This window comes from Apodemus sylvaticus, chromosome 5 (genome assembly GCF_947179515.1).
Source record: "Apodemus sylvaticus chromosome 5, mApoSyl1.1, whole genome shotgun sequence".
NCBI lineage: Eukaryota > Metazoa > Chordata > Mammalia > Rodentia > Muridae > Apodemus > Apodemus sylvaticus.
Window position 1 is genome coordinate 50,333,630 of NC_067476.1, and position 19,615 is coordinate 50,353,244.

The following is a 19,615-nucleotide window of genomic DNA, read 5'->3' on the forward strand; positions in this document are numbered from 1 at the left end:
GTTAGAGTTCCTGACCCCATTTCCTACTGAGATGAACATTGCCATGGAAACCCTTTACTCCCTCAGTTGCTTTGGTCATAGAGTTTTATCACGGCAATAGTAACCTTGCCTAAGGCACCAACTGAGCTATCTCTTCAGCTCCTCTCCCAGAGATGTTTTCGATTTTTCTGATGGGTGATAGCCTGTGTTTGAGGCTGCTGTCCTCCGTTCCTCTGCCAATCGGCTGCCAAAATTATCTTTCCAGAATGTGAACCTGAAGATCTCCTGCCTAAAGCTTCTCTAGAGCCACTCATGGTCCTTACATCATGATGTCATAGAATTGAACTAGGCACAGTATAGAATAACAATGCCCAGTCTCTGTCCCCCTCCCACCTCCCTTTGCCCAAGAGCAGCAGAGTACTTAGAATTCCTTCATGCTCCTTTCTTTGCACAGGATATGTATCTCCAGCTCCTTGGCTCTAGATGGTCTTCCATGTCCTACTCCAAACTCTTTTGTCTTTCAGCCTTTTGTCTTTTGCATCTGAAATGCTATCTCCAGTGGAAAAATGTCTCAAGCTATCCCCTTTCATCTTCCTTCAACAGAGTTCACCCTGCTCCCTGGGCACAGTGCATATGAAGTTACTTATCTGCTCATTTTTGGGCAGAGCCTTTGAGGCTGGGCACTGTGTCATCCTAGGATCGATGGGTGATAAAGAGTCTAATTGCAGCCACTGGGAGCAAAAAGATGAACACTGATTGTTATTTGTCCTTTCAGGGTCCTGTAATACACAGCTAGAATCCAAGGGTTTGGAGCTGTTGGACCTTCATCACTGTGACGAATACCTGACATAATTAAGTTATAAGGAGAAAATGCTAGCTTAGAGCTTCAGAGGTTCTGCTCCATGGCTAGCGAGACTCTGGGTTGGAGCCTGTGGTAGGAGTGCTGATGGTAATGGAACTCTGACAGAACGGCTCATCTAGTGGCCCGTAGTGGCTCATTTGGTGGGGAGTTCTCCCCAAGGACCTAAGACCTCCAAGGCCCTTCTTCCAAAAGACCTATAGCATCTCCGAATAGTGCCACCCTGGACGACAGTTTTTTAATGTATAAACTTTGGGGGACATTCAACATCTAAACTATAGGAAGATCGAATATTGGAATACAGCATTTGGGGCATGAGAGTCAATGGGATTTGGTGACCAGTTCAACTTGATATTGGCAGACTGCTGACCTCACAGTCACTTAATATAGTATCAAACCTGAAGGGTCATCATGGTCTTTCAACATTTTATTGCTTTGAGGGCCCCTGCAAAATATTTCCTGATAGTAATTTTGTGCTAATTTTAAGGATTTCATGATTTCCTATTAAAGTTTTAGTCACATACGTACGAGCAACTTAAATGTTGGAAGCATCCATCGGCATTTCACTCCAAGATGTTTGTACTGTACAAGAATCTGCCAATCATGTAAGAGCGATGGTACCTGTATTAAATAGAAGCACAGGCTCATCCCTCATGAGATGCTGCAGTTGTTCATAACTAGAGTTGAATAGCTCTTACTCTGTGGCTGTCTCGTTCAGTACAGCTGCTGATCTGTGCTTCCTGGGGCTTGATTATGTAAGAAAGCCAGTGCACTCAAGCAGGGGAGCACCCCCCCCCAACTCACTAGTTGACTCTTATTTCAGACAAAGCACCACAGGGAGCCCAAGTCTCTAGAGAAGGGTTTTTACAGAAGCTCAAGGATGGCTGCTGGCATCAGAAGCTAGCTCCCAGTTTGTTCTCCAGAAAAGTGCATGGGTTTAGATCACGCTGCTCATAGATGCCTTGATTTGAGGGGGCTTGTAGCAAACAAACATTGATTTCTGCAATTAGCATGGTTTATCCCTGAACCCCCTGGGCATATGTATCAAGGGCATTCATTTTGCCTCCTCAGTTTTTTTCATTCTCAAAATGTACGTTGTTGTTTTTTAAGACAATAGTCACATAAAGTGAAAAGTAGCTAGTATGTTACCATGGTTACAGATGCATATTTTCTCTTTCAAATTTCTAAGTAATAACTTGTGCTTTTATATTTGACGCGGCAATTAAAAAGTCAGCTTTTGGTATCAGCATCAAACATTACTCATAAATCATTATTTTGAACAAAAAAAAAACCAGACATATACAAAGAACCTGATTTGGTCTGCTAATAGAGATTTGCAAACTATTTTAGTCTGGATTTCTGTGATCTGAAAATTTAGCAGGTTGTCAATCATCATCAGATTTCTTTTTCTTCTAAATATATTTGTCTTTTCTTTTTGTTTGGGTTTTCTGGCTCCCTCTCTGTCCTGCACCACCCCCCTCTCCAGTTGTGTAATGGGGGCTCTGTCACTGAGCTTGTCAAGGACCTCCTGAGGTGTGGCAAGAGGCTGGACGAAGCTGTGATCTCCTACATTCTGTATGGCGCCCTCTTGGTAAGACTGTCTGTGGTGTCGGTTGTGCACTGCTTGGCTTCTCATTGCACGTTAACTATGGAGAACAAACTCCGGGGTGTAATAACCTGGTGTGTGCATTGATCAGGGCTGTTGGGTCCATTTGCTGACAGCTTCCTTTTCTCTCTCTCTCTGTCCTGCAATGGTGCTGGGACGCCACACAGGGCCTTCAGCATCTACACCATCACCGAATCATCCACCGAGATGTGAAGGGGAATAACATTCTTCTGACGACAGAAGGAGGAGTTAAGCTCGTTGACTTTGGTAATGAGTCTGTCATTTGTTTTCTTGATGTGTGCAGTTTTAGCCAAAGGGGACAATTTATTGCAATCTCTGAAGACTGGGCCTCTCCGCTGCACCATGAGCTCAGGGACTTTCCAGGCAAACAGGCCCAAGAGTAGGGGGCTTTCCAGATGCTCTTTGCTAATTATTTTCAGCTTTCAAAGCAATTTTATTAAAAATAGAAAATAAAAAGTATTGCAAAAGAAAAATTTGACAGAAAATGGCATTTCGGTTTTGTTTGCTTTTTGCTTTCAGTGAGAGTCTCCCACCTCAGGGCAATCGTCTGTAATTTACATTTTTCATCTCTCTTTTGCATATGAAAAGAGAAAGCAGTTTGGTCTTTTAAATGACTTTCTCTAGCCTTGGGCATACTTATTTGCAGTGCACAGAAGGTAAACTGGTCCTCTGGGCCTGGGAGATGTGAAATTCTGACTATTGCTTCAACATGTGAGGCTGGTTGACCTGAAAACATTAACAGGAAATGCAGACAGTACTACCTGAGGCCGGAGAATGTGGACTCTTCTCCCAACCTTCTGCTTTGGCAGTCTTAAACCCACAAGCCATGGAGCGCTCTCTCTCTCTCTCTCTCTTTCTCTCTCTCTCTCTCTCTCTGGCATACAGAATGACTTACTCCTCTAAATAAGTTTAAGAGTAGTTAGTACCTCTGGGTTATTGTCACAAATAATGAGAAAGCATTTAGAGCATTTCTAATGATCCCCAACATCACCAGAGTAAATTAAGACAGTGGTTTTTAATATCTATTTTTTTATTCATAAGACATAATTTGGTATATGAATGTATCAGCAAATGATTTGTGAAAAAGAAGTCATTGAAGAATGAACGAAGCAGGGAGCACACAGATGGCTCAGTATCTGTTGCCCCCAGAACCTATCTAGAGGCTCACAGCTGTCTGTACCTCTCGTTCATGACACTTTCTTCTGGTCTCCTCGGTCTGCATGCATGTGGTGCACATACATACAGACATTTAGACAAAACACTGCTACACATAGAATACAAATCAATTTTTAAAATGAGGTTGCTTTCGGTGTGTTGGCTTGTGCTTTAAGAGGCTAGCTAAGAGAAAGGGTAGAGGGAGACAGTTCTCCAAGGCTGTGTTCCTCTGTCATAGGAGGAACGACAGAACTGTAACAGTGTGTTGTAGTAGCAATGTGTTTTCCATATGGCCCTGAGGGTGTTATATATCCCAGAAGGGACATAGCCTGGAAGGGCGAGGATACAACTTACAGCCAATTTACCCAGGTATCAGCTTAGCCAGCATCAAGGGAGAAAATGTTCTTAATCTTTCCAGTCAAAAGTTCCTGAACTTCCAGCTTCTATAAGAGAAGTTTCTAGAAACTAAAACCAGAAAGGTATAATTATTTGTTTACTATATTGCTATAGGGGACTTTGCAAAGTGGGGATTATGTGTGGCACTGTGACATGTAGCTACTTAGAAGACTGAGATCCATATATCAAGTGTAGGGGCTTGGGGGGGCAGGGGCAGCAGCCCTTTCTGGATCTCTAGAGAATGCAAATGGCCAACCCAGGAACCAGCCTGTGGTTCTCTGCACATCATGCAGGCCCTATAGTCTCTAGGGTGTGTCCATTGCTAAACAGCATATGCTATTAAGACCTGAGTTCTTATCTTTGATTGCAATAATATCAAAATTCCTCATTATCTATAGGGCTGTGCTAGACTATTGCTTAGTACAAAAAAGTACATTTATAAAGTACATGACATGATTATTCTCGGATTTGGTCTCAGAAGAGCCTATATATTAGGCATGACTGTTACCATTGTCCCTAGCTTGAAGACTAAGAAATTGAAGCTCAAAGAGGTGGTAGACGCAGCGTCAGTGAAAGGGCACTGTCAAGTGAGCCTCTGGACCCCTCATCCAGCCCACATTTACTTCTACTTTATTTGATGGTACAAAGAAGAGAGGTCACTGGAGGACATTGGGATAATATTGAAATTCAGGTCCTCAACATCAAGCTTTAGATAATAATGCTGTCGATTTCTTTTTCCATTTCAGAAGCAATGCTTCCTTGCCAAGTTCCTAGGCTTGTAGGCTAGATAAGGGATGGAAATCTTTTTGTGTCTATACTGATGCTCTATTATAGATAATGCTTGCCAATCTTCCTCCTCCATAAAATGAAACACTTATTAAAGAAATTGCCTGAAATAATTGGGAAACGTAATAGAAAGATATTTTGGGTTGATCATAGTTGTTGATGTTTTTCTTTATATTCCAAATTTCCATTTACACAGACAAGAATATTCATCAGGAAACGGAAATTCTAATGATTTTGATAGGATGATCAAAACTCCATTCAGAGGTTAGCAAAGTATTGCTCATGGAACAGACATGACCCACCTTCTATTTTTATGTAGCCCACGACCTAAGAATTATGTATATGTCCATATACAGTCATTGTAGCCCAGATCTTGTTATAGCTCAGACTGGCCTCAAACTCACTATGTAGCCCAGGCTGGACTTGAAATCTTGATTCTGCTGTTTCAGCAGGATCCCAAATGCCGAGACTGTAGACATGTGTTACCATGCTTTCTCTAATTTTTATGTTTTTTAGTAGCTGCTAAAACCTCAAAAGAATATATTATGTAATGTGAAATTTTCACTTGATTCAGATTTCAGCATCCTTAAATGAAGTTTTATTTATATATGGACACACTCATTGCTGCATTTTCTGTGGCTGCTTTAGCACCATGACAGCAGTGAATCATGTGACAGGGACCATGACAGCTAAAATAGCTCCTATCGGAACGTTTACAGAAAACACTGCCAACTTCTCTCTAGCATCTCATGCTCCCTGGTAAATTCTGATACCCTTTTCCCGAAGGTGTCTCTGCTCAACTTACAAGCACACGGCTTCGGAGAAACACATCAGTTGGGACCCCATTCTGGATGGCTCCTGAGGTAAGCAGGAAAGTTCCAGTTCTCTGCACTTGTTCAGTGCCTTGATGTTGTGCCTTTTGACGAGCAAGACATGTGCTCTCTACAGTTTTCAGGGAGAAAATCCTTCATCCTTATAGAACTCTAATATCCTCATTGGTGAGGGATCCTGATAAGACATAATCTCAGAGGATCAGGACTGAGTCACAGCCAGTTCATAGGGTACCTTCATGCTCTCAGGAAATGGTGACCCTCTGGGGTCTTTCAGCTTTCTTCCAGGGGCATGAGTTGGCAACCTCTCCTAGATAAACAGCCTACAACCTATGGCTTGGTGGGGAGCCTCATTTTAGCTCCAAGCAGCCTACAGAGATGCATGCAGTATCTCTAGCTACTCCAACCATGTACACAGCATGTCCATTGTTAGCTTTCTGCAGGAGAAAAGGATTTGGTCCTAATTTAGTTCTGGCCTCAATACAGAGATGAGGCAGGCAGAAGTCTAAGCTGTGTGTGAGTCACCCGTGCAGCTGGCTTGTCTGGTCAGCATTTCCCAGCACCCCGACCTTCACCTGAAAGCAGCTCTCTGGGAGAAAGCAAATGGATTCTTTAAATCAGAGGACACAGGAAGTTGCCTTCCTAGATGGCTGCTCTATGCGTGGCCAGTCTTCTGTGTGATGGCCCATGTGGTTTCCTAAGATAGTAGGTAGCTCATTCCAGTCTCTGTGCATACCAGTCTCTACTCAATTTTCTTCAATGGAAGGCCTACCGTATGTGGCCTTCCGTTTTTCATTTGGGTAACAGACCTACTTTAAACCAAAAGCTAAAGTGGTGGATGACATTATTTACTTACTGTAAATGTTTCTTAAATAGGTTTAAAAGTACGGCACTAGATCTAAACTTCTCGTCACATAGTTATAGACCAGTAAATATATATATATATTTAAGTATATATATATATATATATATATATATATATATATATATATATATATATACTTAAAAACTACAAAGCTAGTAGTAACCTGCAAATCAGCAGTTTAATGAGACAGGCTATCGTTTTGTGTGTTAGTTGTGTTTTACCACTTGATTTTGTCTCAGCACACAAGTGTGGGTTCTTTGAGTCTGGCATACCACATACCACACGTTGGCCTGATCCCTACCCACTGTCACGTGGCTGCGTTTCAGTCTACATGATCTCTCCTCGAGGACAGCAGCTCATCTGGCTTCTAACTGTTGCTTTCTGTGAGCTGGGCACAGTTTCACAGCAAATGAATGTGGGCCCCAAAACCATACGGCAGGTAGTTACCATGTGATCTGGGAAGTTTGTGTTTGTGGCAGCACAACCATCGACGTTAAAATGAAGAGATCCATGTTCTTAAGGACCTGGTGAACTCCACAGGGGCGGATGCTCAGAGTTCCTTTGGATGGGGAGCAGAGCCCTCCGATCACATTTTATATCTGTCCAAGCTCATTTTCAATTTCCTTTCTGTACTTCACTTCCTAATTCTCCAACAGTAGTGAGTAACAGATTTCCCTCCCACATCCCTGGGCCACACGGAGGCTCCTCCTTATCACCTCTGGGTAGGAGCTTGTCAAGGCAGCCTTCACACCCCAGCCTGCTCTTAGCTCACAGTCACCTCTGCACAGTGGGGGAGGGGTGGGACTCTCAGGACCTGGAGAGGACTCGAACACTGAACTCTCCACTCAGTGCTGGCCCAGAGTAGGTGCTTAGTGAATATTTGCTGGAGGAATGAACGTTGGTGAGGAAGCCAGGGGGATCAGATGAATGGGGTACAGTTCAAGGAAGGCGCTGAAGCTACTGGATTGGCAAATTCCTCTTTAGATTTCAGGTGCTGTGTCCCGAAGGGGAAGCTAACCAAAGTTGCGCAGCTCGCTGAGTGGCATAATGTGGAAGAAGGCACTCCTGTTCTAATCTCAGGGAACTGCTTCTCGGGAAAAGATAAAAAGAGCCTGGCCTGGTTTTGTGTAGTTCTTCGATGTTTGTGGCTCCATGGACGGGCAGCCTCTTGCTTTCATTGGGAGCCTCTTGCTTTCATGGCATCTGGGACTTTCCAGTAGCTACCCCTCCCCCCAGTTCCTCATCCCCCACTCCTACACACCTCCATTCCATTTCCTGACCCTCTGTCCTGTTCCACCATCATCCTCACATCTTATATTTTTTTAAATCAAGTTATCGCTTTCCCCAGCTAAGCTTCACCCTGCTCTGTGGCCCTCCATATATACCCACAGGAACACCGTCCCATTGGTGAGATCAGCGAGGCAAGTGTTTATGCAGTCTTTGAAAAGTACAGTCAGTAATGGTTCAAATTAGCATTGTCTTCATGTGAAGCGTGAATGCAGTATTGATTGTAATCTGCCTTCCCTTCAGTTTGTGTGAATAAATGGATTTAGATTAAATACAGCAACAGTGCCTTCCCTAACAAGGCCAGTGGAATCAAACTTGCAGATGGCCTGTACTTTATTTTCAAAAGACCACAAAAAGATCCTTGATCTTGTTTTATTTCTGAGATATTAAACCATCATTTCCTTCTATTTTGATGACACCAACGTGAGAAACTGGGATATTTAATTCAAACGGGCTATCCTACACACCATCGAGCTAACAGATGTGGCCATACCACAATCAAATGTTGACGAGCTGTCAAGACTCACAATTCACTCAGGCTGTGAGAAGCTATAGTCAACATCTCCAGTCTTTCCTCCTCAGTGCCTGGTGTAGGCCCTGCTGACAAAGAAAAATGCTGGTAAAGGGCTGTCAACAGAGCAACGTGTGAGAGGGAGGATTCTGAAGATGCTCATAACCCTGGGCAAATAAATTGCTGGACATAGTGAAAGGAACAATCTTATCATCAAGGTCAGTACAAATTCTCATGAACTAAATATATAAGTAGGATTTTGTGACCACAGGGAAGATAATCCCAAGAGGTGAAGGAGGAGGAGACCCACTATATAGACAATATGTTTTAGATTGCCATGAGAAAAATAATTTAGACAATAGAAAACCATTTTCATATGATAGTACCATAGGTTGGGGATTCCAGAGTTCATGATTCTATAGCTCAATAGAGTCAGCAGGATTCTTTTTTTTTTTTTTCCCTCTCATTCTGGGGATTGCGTCTGGGACTTTGTGCACACCAGGCAAGAAAGTGCTCTACCACTTCCAGCCCTGAAACTCCAGCTTCCAAAATCTCCCTAGCTTGTGATTGCTACAAGCTATGCACTTTTATTGTCCAGGGGCTTCCTTGGTGGTAGATGTATAGGCACAGTGCCTGGGATGTGCTGAGAGGCAGGAGTCACGCTGGCACCTCAACAGCCCCTTGAGAAAGCACCGGGTGTGATAAGATTCCGTAGAAGCCTTCCTTGACTCCGTTGCACCAATCCTGTAGCCAGCTGTATGTGTCTGTAAAGGTTTGCTAATGGCATGGAGCAGATAGCTTAACACAGTACCGTAGAGATGGGTCCTCTCTTAGTCTAGTGGTTGGGAATTGGGAGTGAAGATGTAGAAGGCTTTGTTCTCTCTGAAGCCCCCGGGAGAGGCTGCTGAGGATTAGCTGGCAGTCCCTGTGTTTCTTGGCTTGCAGTGGCATGGTAGTACTCTACTTCTGTGGCATCACAACATTCTTCCTGCATGTCTCTGCCTTCACGTGACTGTCTTCTCATGCAGCCACTGGTCTCATGGCTCGGGGCCCACCCTACTCAAGCATCTTAACTGGTTGCGTCTGTAGTAGCCCTGCTTCCACTTAAGTTCACATCCTTGATTCCTGGAGGACACGGCCCATCCCATAACACATTCCCAAATACTCAGTGCCCTCCTTTATAACACAGTGTCCACGGTTCTAAGGCTGTCGAGTAACTGCTTGGATCCCTCCCCTTCAAGTTCTGTATGTCACAGGTGCTGGTTCAGAGTCACTATACACATACATGTGCACTCACATGCATGGACACAGACACACATGAATAGATATATACACATAGATACATACATACACACATGCACACAGATACACATGAATAGATACATACATACACACGTGCATACAGACACACATGAACAGATACATACACACATGTGCACACAGACACACATGAACAGATACATACACACATGTGCACACAGACCCACATGAACACATACATACACACATGTGCACACAGACCCACATGAACACATACATACACACATGTGCACACAGACACATACACACATGTGCGTGCATGCGCACGCACACACTCACACACACACACACACACACACATACACACACACACACACACCATGAGTGCCTGTCTGTTGTCTGGTCTGTGATTTTAGCTAAAGCACCTATGTGTGTGTATTGTTTCTTTTCTCCTATATTGACTCCTGATGGTTGACTTCTCTTAATCAATAATAGGAATGACAGCACCTTACGTTTGCATAGAGTGTTTGTATATGTCATTTTATAATTACTCAGGCTCATCTGAGAGATGCCTGTTAGTATGACTATGGGAGTGTCCCGAGGAACCCAATACTTGGCCTGGCCAAGTACCCAGGGACACAGGGTGGGTATATGAGCAGGGGTGGCTGGAATCTACCGTTTGTGACTCAGTGAACTAAAAACTTCCAGTATAATCTGTGTTAGTATCTATGTTAGTATCATTCAGTCCATATTCATATCCAACAAACACTTGATAATTTCCTGAGGGTAGCATAGAGGGGAGTAGAGCCTACTTTGTGTTAGCGAGGGGTGAGGGTAGTGACAATCTACCAGAGCTTCTGCCACATGTTGGAGAAAACTGAACAGAATTAATAGGAGGTGGTAGAAAGAGATAATAGATAGGTGTTCATATTTAATACTAAAAAATAAAAAATAAAAAGGTGTCTCACATATAGGCAAAAATCAGAAGACCACAGATACCATATGTGTATATATGCAAGAGTGTGCGAGTATGTATTGTGAAAGAATGCACGTGTGTGCATGTTTGTGTGTGTGGTTGTGAATGTCTGTGTGTGTGTGTATGTGCATGAGTGTGTGCATGAGTGTGCATGTGTGTGTGTATAATTTTTTAGAAATGACATCAGTTCAGGAAAAGGAATGCACATTGTCATCAGTGCTTTCTTTGAGTTTATCTGTAGACTGTGATGAAATGACACCTTATGTGTGTGTGTGCAGCTATTAAATATTAACATATCTCCATTCTGACTGCTACGAGCCTGCTACCCAGAGCTCTTGAGTTTCCTCAGCCACAGAGACACCATGCCTCTGCCTGAGACATCCCCAGTCTCTTAACCAGCTACAGGATTGGTAAGCCTTGGTAAGAAGGGAGCTTCAGGCCAGCAAGGTAGATCTTCCTTCTATGGGCACTGCCACATGTCAGCTGAGTGTTGAATGTCTGGGATATAGAGCTTGCTAAGCATGAGTCCGCAGGAAAGAAACCTTCACTCACTGAGACTCTTACACCATGACTCTGATAGGTGCCTTTTTATTATGTACTTCTAATTCATTCTCATGGTGGATATTATTTTCCATCTCACTCCTGAGAGAAGCAAAGGTTGGAGACGTGTAGGAGGTGCCATGTCCCAGGCTGCTTATCTAGTAAGTGCTGAAGCAATTTGGTTCTCCAGGCAGTATGGGTATGCAACCCCATTTTATAGATGATCAGGGCATGGAAATAATTCTCACGCTCGCTTGGTTTTAAGGCTCATAGGAGATGATGCGTGTGGGAGAGGTACTCCTGGTAAACGAACCGCTCATCCAACAAGACACAAAAGTATGGCAGAAGGATGCTCTCAAGTTTGGAAGTTGAGACACATCATTTAAAAAGATGCCTCCTGCAGTGTACAGCCTGACTTCATGTTGCTATTCTATCCATTGAGAAGCATCCGGTGTAGCCAGGACCTGGTCTACTCGGCATCCTTCCAAAGCAGCCAGCACCTGGTTTCTGTACTAGAAAACAGACTCATGGATAAAATAAACATTTGCTTCTTTTCTGAAAAAAAAAATTCCCCCCGTTTTACTTCCATCTGCTTGTTGTTGCAAACAAGAGCTAATCAGTAGAGTGGAGAAACAGATGTGCTGTGACGATGCTCTCTGCCCTGCCCAGGGTCCTTGACAGGAATGGTTGCCATAACAACCATCTTACACCAATGCAGAAATAGCTCGAGCTTTTTGCAACCACTCTTGACTTCATTAATTATGCCATTCCTAGCTAAATGATACAACAATGCCATTTCCTTTGGCCTCGCCAGGAATAGAAATGAGAAATGAGAAATTTTCTGTTGGAGGGTTGAAAAAGCCACAAAACATTACAGTTCTGAAAGATTTTTTTTTTTTTTTTTTTTGCCATTATTACCATTACCTTATACGCCCAAAGCTCCCGCTAGTGGGTTTGGTTTCCAAAGAAGTGCTTTTGACGTGTATTATTTGATTTCGGATCCCGGGGACCCAACAAGGAAGGGGGGCTGTTTCCACCCTAATGTTTCTTGTTGGTGAGATAAATATGTCACAGGAAGTAAACATTCTTTGTCCTTGGACAGTTAGAATTGGAGCTGAGATATTTAGCTTTAAACCCTTCAGTATCATCACGTATGTGTGTGTGTGTATACATTTGTATGTGTGCATGTATGTGTGCATATGTATCTGTGTGCACACATCTGTGGAGGTTAGAGCTTGAAGTCGGGTGAGGGTCTTCCTCAGATATTCCTCCACCTTAGCTTTTGAGATAAAGCCTCTCACTGAGCCCAGAGCACATCAATTTGGACAGACTGGCTGACTGGCTGCTCTCCTAGTTTTAAGGTTGCAGACGCATGACATCTTGCCAGCTTTATGTGCTGGGTGCTAGGATTTGAACTCAGGTTCTCACACTTTCACAGCAAGCCCTTAATTACTAGAGCCACCCCAGACCCTAAAGTCCTCCTCCTTAACTCTACAGAAATTGTTGGGGCTGGAAAGATGGCTTGTGGTAAAGAGCACTTGGCTGCTCTTCCAGAGGACCTGGGTTCAATTCCCACCACCCACATGGCAGCTCACAACTGTCTGTAACTCCAGTTCTAGGGGATCTGACATCCCCATACAGACACACATGTAGGCAAAACACCAATGCACATAAAAATAAATAAGTCCTAAAAAAGAAAAAGAAATTGCTTAATCATGGCACTGTTGCTCTCAGTAAAATGTACGTCTTTGATTAATATTTTCACTAAGAAGTATCCTTCTTGATATCAACCTAAAATGAGCAATAGGGAAACCAACTTTCTAAATAAAGAGTTTATCCATCAAGTCATGATACTATAACATAACTTATGAATGCAACAATTATCCAAAGAGACTTCAGCTTGGGGGAACTTTAAACTATTTTCATATCATCATCGTTGTTGTTGCTGTGTGTAGGGGTGCATATGTCACAGTGCACACATGGCAATCAGAGGACAACTTTGTTGAGTCAGTTCTCTCCTACTACCTTTATGTGGGTACCAGGGATTAAGCAAAGAAATAGATGCTGGGCTGGGGCTGCAGTCCAGAGGCCTTGCTCACCTAGCACACACAAGGCTCTGATGTTCATCCCTGGCGCCACACACACTGGTTACAGGGGCTATCCCAGAGGTGACATTAGTCCTTCAGCAGAGGCAATATGTGTGTGGCCAGTGTCCTTGGCTAGTGGCTACCTGTTATTGCATTGCTAGATTCCTATAGCAAGTAGCAGAGATACCTCCCTGTGGTATCTACTAGGACAATATGGTGCCCGAATGCCTGTTCTTTATGATTCATGGCTCCAACTTACTAGGCTCAGATGTAAGAGGCTTTGTTTTGGTATTGATAGTGCACTCACTCTACTGTGTTTAAGAAAATGTAATATTTCAACATATCACTCAACACTAGTAATTAACCCCAAAAGAAGAATCTGGAGAAATTAAATACTCTAAGAATAAAAAACTTTGATATGGCTTTAGTTTGGATAAAAAAAAGTTGTGTGTGTGTGTGAGAGAGAGAGAGAAAGAGAGAGAGAGAGAGAGAGAGAACTGGGAGCTTTCTCATGTTACTACTGATGTCAGAAAAGTTGCTGAAGATTAGTGTGAGTGCGCATGTGTGTATGTGTGTGCATTTGTGTGAGTATATGTGTGCTTGTGTATGTGTGAGTGAATGTGCTTGTGTGTGTACATGTGATTGTGTATGTATATGTGTGCTTGTGTATGTGCATATGCTGTGTGTGTTTGTGCTTGTATGTGCATGTGCTTGTGTGTGCATGTGCTTGTGTGTGTGCATGTGCTTGTGTGTGCACTTGTTTGTGTGTGTTTATGTGCTCATGTATGTGCATGTGATTGTGTGTATATGTGTGCTTGTGTGTGCATGTACTTGTATATGTATATATGTATGCTTGTGTGTGTACATGTGCTTGTGTGTGTATATACTTATGTGTGGAGGACAGACATCAATATTTTATTGCTCTCCATCTTAGTTTTGTGCAACAGGTCTTTCACTGAACTACAGGCACTCCCCACTACACCAAACTTTTACTTGGGTGCCAGGGATCCAAACTCAGACCCTTGTACCCGAGCAACACTTGATTTACTAATTCATCTCAGCCCAGACTTACTGAATATTTTTGACCAGAAAAATGGGAGAAGAGAAAAAGAAAGTGATGTTACAGTTGTGCAGCATGGGGCTCTTGTGGGACTCCTAGCAGAGGGAAGGGGGCTGTTTCTGACTCCTTTTCCTGCTTTTGAGACCCTTGTCCTCCTACAGGGTTGCCTCCTCCAGCCTCCATATGAGAGGAGGTGCCTAATCTTACTGCAACTTTATATGCCATTCTTGCTTGGTGTCTCTAGGAGGGCCTGCTCATTTCTGAAGGGAAATGGAGGAGGAGTGGATGTGGAGGGAGGGGGGACTGGGAGGAGAGGAGGGAGGGGAAGAGGGAGGGGGAGCTGCAATCAGGATGCAATATATGAGGAATAAATTGATTTTTAAAAAGGCAAAACGAGGAGGGAAAAGAAAACACCCACAAAGATAAGATAGCATAGTGGAGTGGGGAGGGGCAGGGTGGGGCGGGGTGGGCATGGGGTGTGCTTGCCGCAGGAGTGCCTTCAGAATGGTGCTGCCCTTCAGAATTGTACATTTCTATCCTTTCACAATTAAATGGCAACAAGGTACACACAGTGGCACACGCCTTTAATCCCAGCACTCAAGAGGCAGAGGCAGCTTGGTGTACAGAGTGAGTTCTAGGACAACCAGGCAACACAGAGCAGCACTGTCTTGAAAAAGTTAAACAAGCAAGCAAGCAAACAACAACGAACCCTTGTGTTCACGTATGAGCAGAGACTGGCCTAGTCTCTGCCTCCAGTGTTCTTCCCCTCTCAGGTTTTAGCAGGGAAAGTTCCTCTCTGCTTGTATAGTCCGTGGCTTTTATGGTCCTTGACTAATGGGGGTGGATCCTCACCAATGTCTTGGTAAGGAAAGTGATGTTGGTGGCCTGTCTTTTTTGGTCTGTGTCACTTGAGCTTCTTTGAAATCTTGAGAGGGTTGTGGTGGAGTGAGTGCCTTCCTTGTGGAGGACCTGCCAAGAATGCACAAGGCCCTGTCACCACACACTGTGCAAATACACACTCAAATGCATGTGCACACACACACACACACATACCACACACACTCATATACACACACACAAACACTCATACACAGGCACATATTCACAGACGTACATACTCACACACCCAAAGCCTTGAGGGTCCTCGAGGACCGCGTCTGCCAGGATAATCTCCATCCGAAATGAAGGCTTTTGAGAGCTCAGGAAACCCCAGAGAAAGGCTTCAAGACTTCTGCTTCTCTCCCAGAGGACTCCTCTTTGAGACCCCATTCCTTTGCTGTTTCCTGGGTGCCCTAGCATTTATTCCCTCCCTTCCTATTTGGGAAACAGAGCAGAAATCTCTCTGTCCTTCCTTTTGCTCTCAGAAGTAGCTTGGGTGGGTGAAATGAACCTTGCAAGGTTGGTGGCTGGGGACACAGACATAACATCCCCTGGGTTTCAGGGAACGGTTCCCCCTCAGCGGGAGCTGGGTGGAGAAATTGAGTCATGTGTCAGTGTGGAGGTGGGAAGCAGCCCTGCAGGCGGTGCTGAGATGTCACCACCCTCCTTGGTGGGTCTAAGTCTAGGACCGCATCTGCAAGCTTCAGGTCAGGATGTGCCAGGAGGTTGCCTCTCCACCTGGTGGGAAGTGTCAAAGCACCAGCCTCCAGCCAGCATCTGGGACTTTCCAGGCTACCCTCCAACCCCTCTGTGGGGAGGTGGGTAGGCTCAAAGCATATATACACTCCCCTCTGCCCACAATCCCCCAACGATGTTCTAGATGTTCTCGGGAGCAGAGGGCATGTGCTGAGGAAATTAGCCATACAACTCTCTAGAGTCCAGGGTCCCAACTCCTAGGTGATCCTGTCCTGGGAGCCCATGCTCCAGAGGCGGAAGGAAAACCATGCTAAAGCTAAACTCTCCATTGCTTCCTTCCTGAGTGATCACTGAGCTATCAGAGGAAAGTCACAGAAGGAGTCAGAGTTAGAAAGGAGTCCAGCAGAGCCTTGCAAGCCCTGCTTGCAAAAGCAGGCAGAGGTGGGGGTGACTAACATGGTCCTCTATCCCTGGGGATTTCCATACCTTTGTCAGAAAGTCAAGCAGTCATTCTGTTAGGAAGGGTGATGTTTCCCAGGGCGTTGTGATTACCTAGTCGCCTGGGTGAGGGTCCGAACCAGAGGCTTCTGTGTTGGACAGGGGTATGCCCTGGCTGGACTATCCCTTTCCTCTGAGTTTCTTTTCGTCTTGATTTCCAAATGCATCCTGGGAGGAGAAAGGCAAGCTTTTCCTTACCATCTTCCTGTTGTGGGCACATGCTTCAATCCCACCTGCCTGCTGTGTGACCTTGGGCAGGTTGCTTAACTATTCTGAACCTGTTTCTTCTCTCAGGATAATGGTACTTACCTAACAGGCTGTAGAGTGACCCGAGCTGGAGAACCCTCTGTAGTTCGTTCTCTGGAGGAGGACTCGTAACTGGCAGAGGAAAGGGAGAGTTGTTTTCACTTCCACTCAGAGAAAAAGCAATGTCATTGGTGGTGTGACAGCGCCCGTGCTGCCATGGTATCGAGCATTGGGTGTAGACCTGGGGGATTGAAAGAAGACACAGACTTGGGTCATTCAGTAAGGAGAATGCCAAAGCTTTATTGAGGGACCAGCAATATATACTAGAGGCCGGGTGTAAAACAACAGGAAAAAACAGTTATAACCATAGGTCAGGCACCTGGGAAGTCCCTACCACATCAGGCAGGAAAACAGGAATCAAATTAAGCAGCAGGATGTTCTGCTCTCAGGAAACCTGTGCAAACAGCTCAGCTGGGGACATTGAGCTAAGCTCACCAATGCCCAGCAGTAGTGGCCTGGTATTCTCCATAGTATAAGAATCCCCAGAATGTACCTGACTCGGTTGATACTGGGAATCATGGAGTTTTGCACCCACGTTGGGTTTGAACCAATCCAATGTGCAGCTTTGGATAAGTCAGCTAACTACCTACTAGAGATGCATTTCCTCTTCTGAGGTGTTCCAAGGTCCTTCTGTGTCCGTCTGCATGGAGGGAGCTGCTGGGTGAGGGAGGGCAGGGGATGGATGCACTAGGCCCCCAGACTGATCAGGCCCTAGAGTGCTAAGGAGGCAGGCCCAGGCTGGCACGCTGGCTGGCTCATCTCTCATGGAGGAGTATATGGGGGTCAACCATGATGCTGGGAAGGCGACGTGCCAGACAAGGCAGAAGTGGGGACACACTCCCAGGGCCTTGGAGGACAAAGGTGCAAATGTCAGTTGTCTGCTAACCTCAAAGCTAGACTGATTCCCCTTCCACTGGGTTGATTTCTTTAAAGGCTTTGGTTGAGTGTTACAAGTTTGGGAAAAGTCTAGTCGAATACATCACACTTCAATTATAGACTGTTCTGAAATTCGTAAACAGTCTAAGTTATTTCTAGCAATTTCTCAATACATAAAATATAGACTCGGTCCCATTCTTGCTTTTGAAAGAATAGCAAGAAAATCTATTCCAGTTGGTCTGGTTCACAAATGAAAACCCCACCAACCAACCAAACAGACAAACAAAAATTCCTAGAATCTCTACTACATCTGCTCTCTGCGTGATATTTCATTCTAGGGAGGAGACTCAGCATCTCAGCAAGCAGTCATTAAGATGTTTGTATGTAGAAGAGGATGCTCACAGCTGTCCATTGGACTGAGCACAGGGTCCCCAATGGAGGAGCTAGAGAAAGGACCCAAGGAGCTGAAGGGGTTTGCAGCCCCATAGAAGGAATAACAATATGAACCAACCAGTACCCTCAGAGCTCCCAGGGACTAAATCACCAACCAAGGAGTACACAGGGAGGGACCCGAGGCTCCAGCTGCATATGCAGCAGAGGATGGCCTTGTTGGACATCAATGGGAGGAAAGGCCCTCGGTCCTGTGAAGGCTTGTTGCTTTAGTGTAGGGGAATGCCAGGACATGGAGGGTTAGTGAGCAGGGGGAGGAATGATGGGATATGGGGTTTTCAGAGGGGATACAAGGAAAGAGGATAGCATTTGAAATGTAAATAAAGAAAATATCTAATAAAAAAAAAGATGTTTGTATGTTAAACTGACAAAAAAAATGTTTAGCGTTAGAGTATTTGCTACTGCAATTTCTGATTGCTGAGGTGATGTTTTATTTTAAAAGGCTTTATGATCAATAACCTTTATCAACTGTGTTGTATAGATGTGTTAGCAAAAATGAAGGATTCTACTCACCTTCCTGCCTCTCAGCCTATCTTATTTGCCAGGCTGTTGCCTGCACTTCGGGGCTCAAGGTCAGCCAAGGAGTAATAGCTTTAGGTCTATTTGCCTTGCTTCTTATTTAGCCGAATTTAGCTCTTGAGATAACAGCATTTTGCCTGTGTACTTGGATGAAAATTTAATCTCGACCTCTGGTTATAATTTTGGACCGCGTGATTGATTCTAGCAAGGTGAGGAATCAGAATAGAGAAAGCAAACCTAATTAAATCTTTAATGACATTCAGAAATATTAGTGAAGAAATAAGATCTGAAGAAGACATACTGTATTTCAGCTTTGGTAAGTTTTTAGGAGAGTGAAACAGGGATAAGGCTGTCTCCGCGAAGGCATTATTGAAGGGATTTTTTTAGCCCAGCGGCTCTTGATATGACTTGATAAGGTTTTAAGCTCAATATCTTACTGGAGAAATCTAGGTTCCCAGACTCTGAGCTCCCGCGTGGACTGTTTCTTGCCTTTGGGCATCCAGCATGGCCCAGGTTTTCTCTACAGATAGTGGCACCTTGTGATAAGAAGGGCTGTTGTTCCCTTGGGCTCAACAGAGAGCCCAGGTCTTTCTAAAAGAAGCTCTTGCCTACCTCTTGGAGGCCTCTTCAGTGAGCCCCACGGTTTCATCTGGACTGAAATGGAGCCACAGCCATTGGGGCATTGTACCAGGCCAGGAGGGCCCGAGGAAGTGAGTGAGTTCTTCGGGCCCTGAGCCCATGGTAGAAATGGGTACAGATGGGAATTGGTGCATTCCTTTTTGATTACTCTCTGGGGAATCTTTATAATCAGGGTACCACCTTTAACCTAGTGGTTCCTTGAGGAAGAATCCTGGGAAATATTCTGCCAGAGGAAAAGACAGGCAAATGTTTTAATATTTGTGCTCACAGGACAAAGGTCAAATGAAGAACTTGCTGCTTCTATTATTAAAAATAACTCATGCTTCCTATAGCCATTTAACAAGATGCAAGGGGTGTCAAAGGAGCAAATAAATAAAAGCTATATAGCAGCAATGACTGACTTATTTACCAGTAAGTTTTTGGTGTTGAAGAAAAGGTGAGATAATCAGTATTTTCCTAGATGGTACTTTGGAGGAGGCCCTTGAGAAATGGGCCGCCCAGTTTGTATGGGGGGGGGAGAGAAGAAAGAGATTG

At 44.4% G+C, this 19,615-nt stretch overlaps 1 protein-coding gene and 1 long non-coding RNA gene across 2 annotated transcripts in view; one reads left to right on the forward strand and one right to left on the reverse strand.

Annotated features, from left to right (window-relative positions):
• Window positions 1–19,615, forward strand: part of Myo3b (myosin IIIB) — a 333,329-nt gene that overhangs the window by 7,339 nt on the left and 306,375 nt on the right. The window contains exons 3-5 of the mRNA XM_052182659.1: window positions 2,325–2,429; window positions 2,612–2,711; window positions 5,589–5,665. Of these exons, the coding sequence (XP_052038619.1) occupies window positions 2,325–2,429; window positions 2,612–2,711; window positions 5,589–5,665 (282 nt within the window). The remainder of the gene's footprint in view (window positions 1–2,324; window positions 2,430–2,611; window positions 2,712–5,588; window positions 5,666–19,615) is intronic.
• On the reverse strand, window positions 14,801–16,803 carry LOC127685441 (uncharacterized). The gene is made up of 3 exons (XR_007977873.1): window positions 16,601–16,803; window positions 16,280–16,459; window positions 14,801–15,187 (listed from the first exon to the last, which is right to left on the reverse strand). It is a non-coding gene; the product is annotated as an uncharacterized LOC127685441 (long non-coding RNA).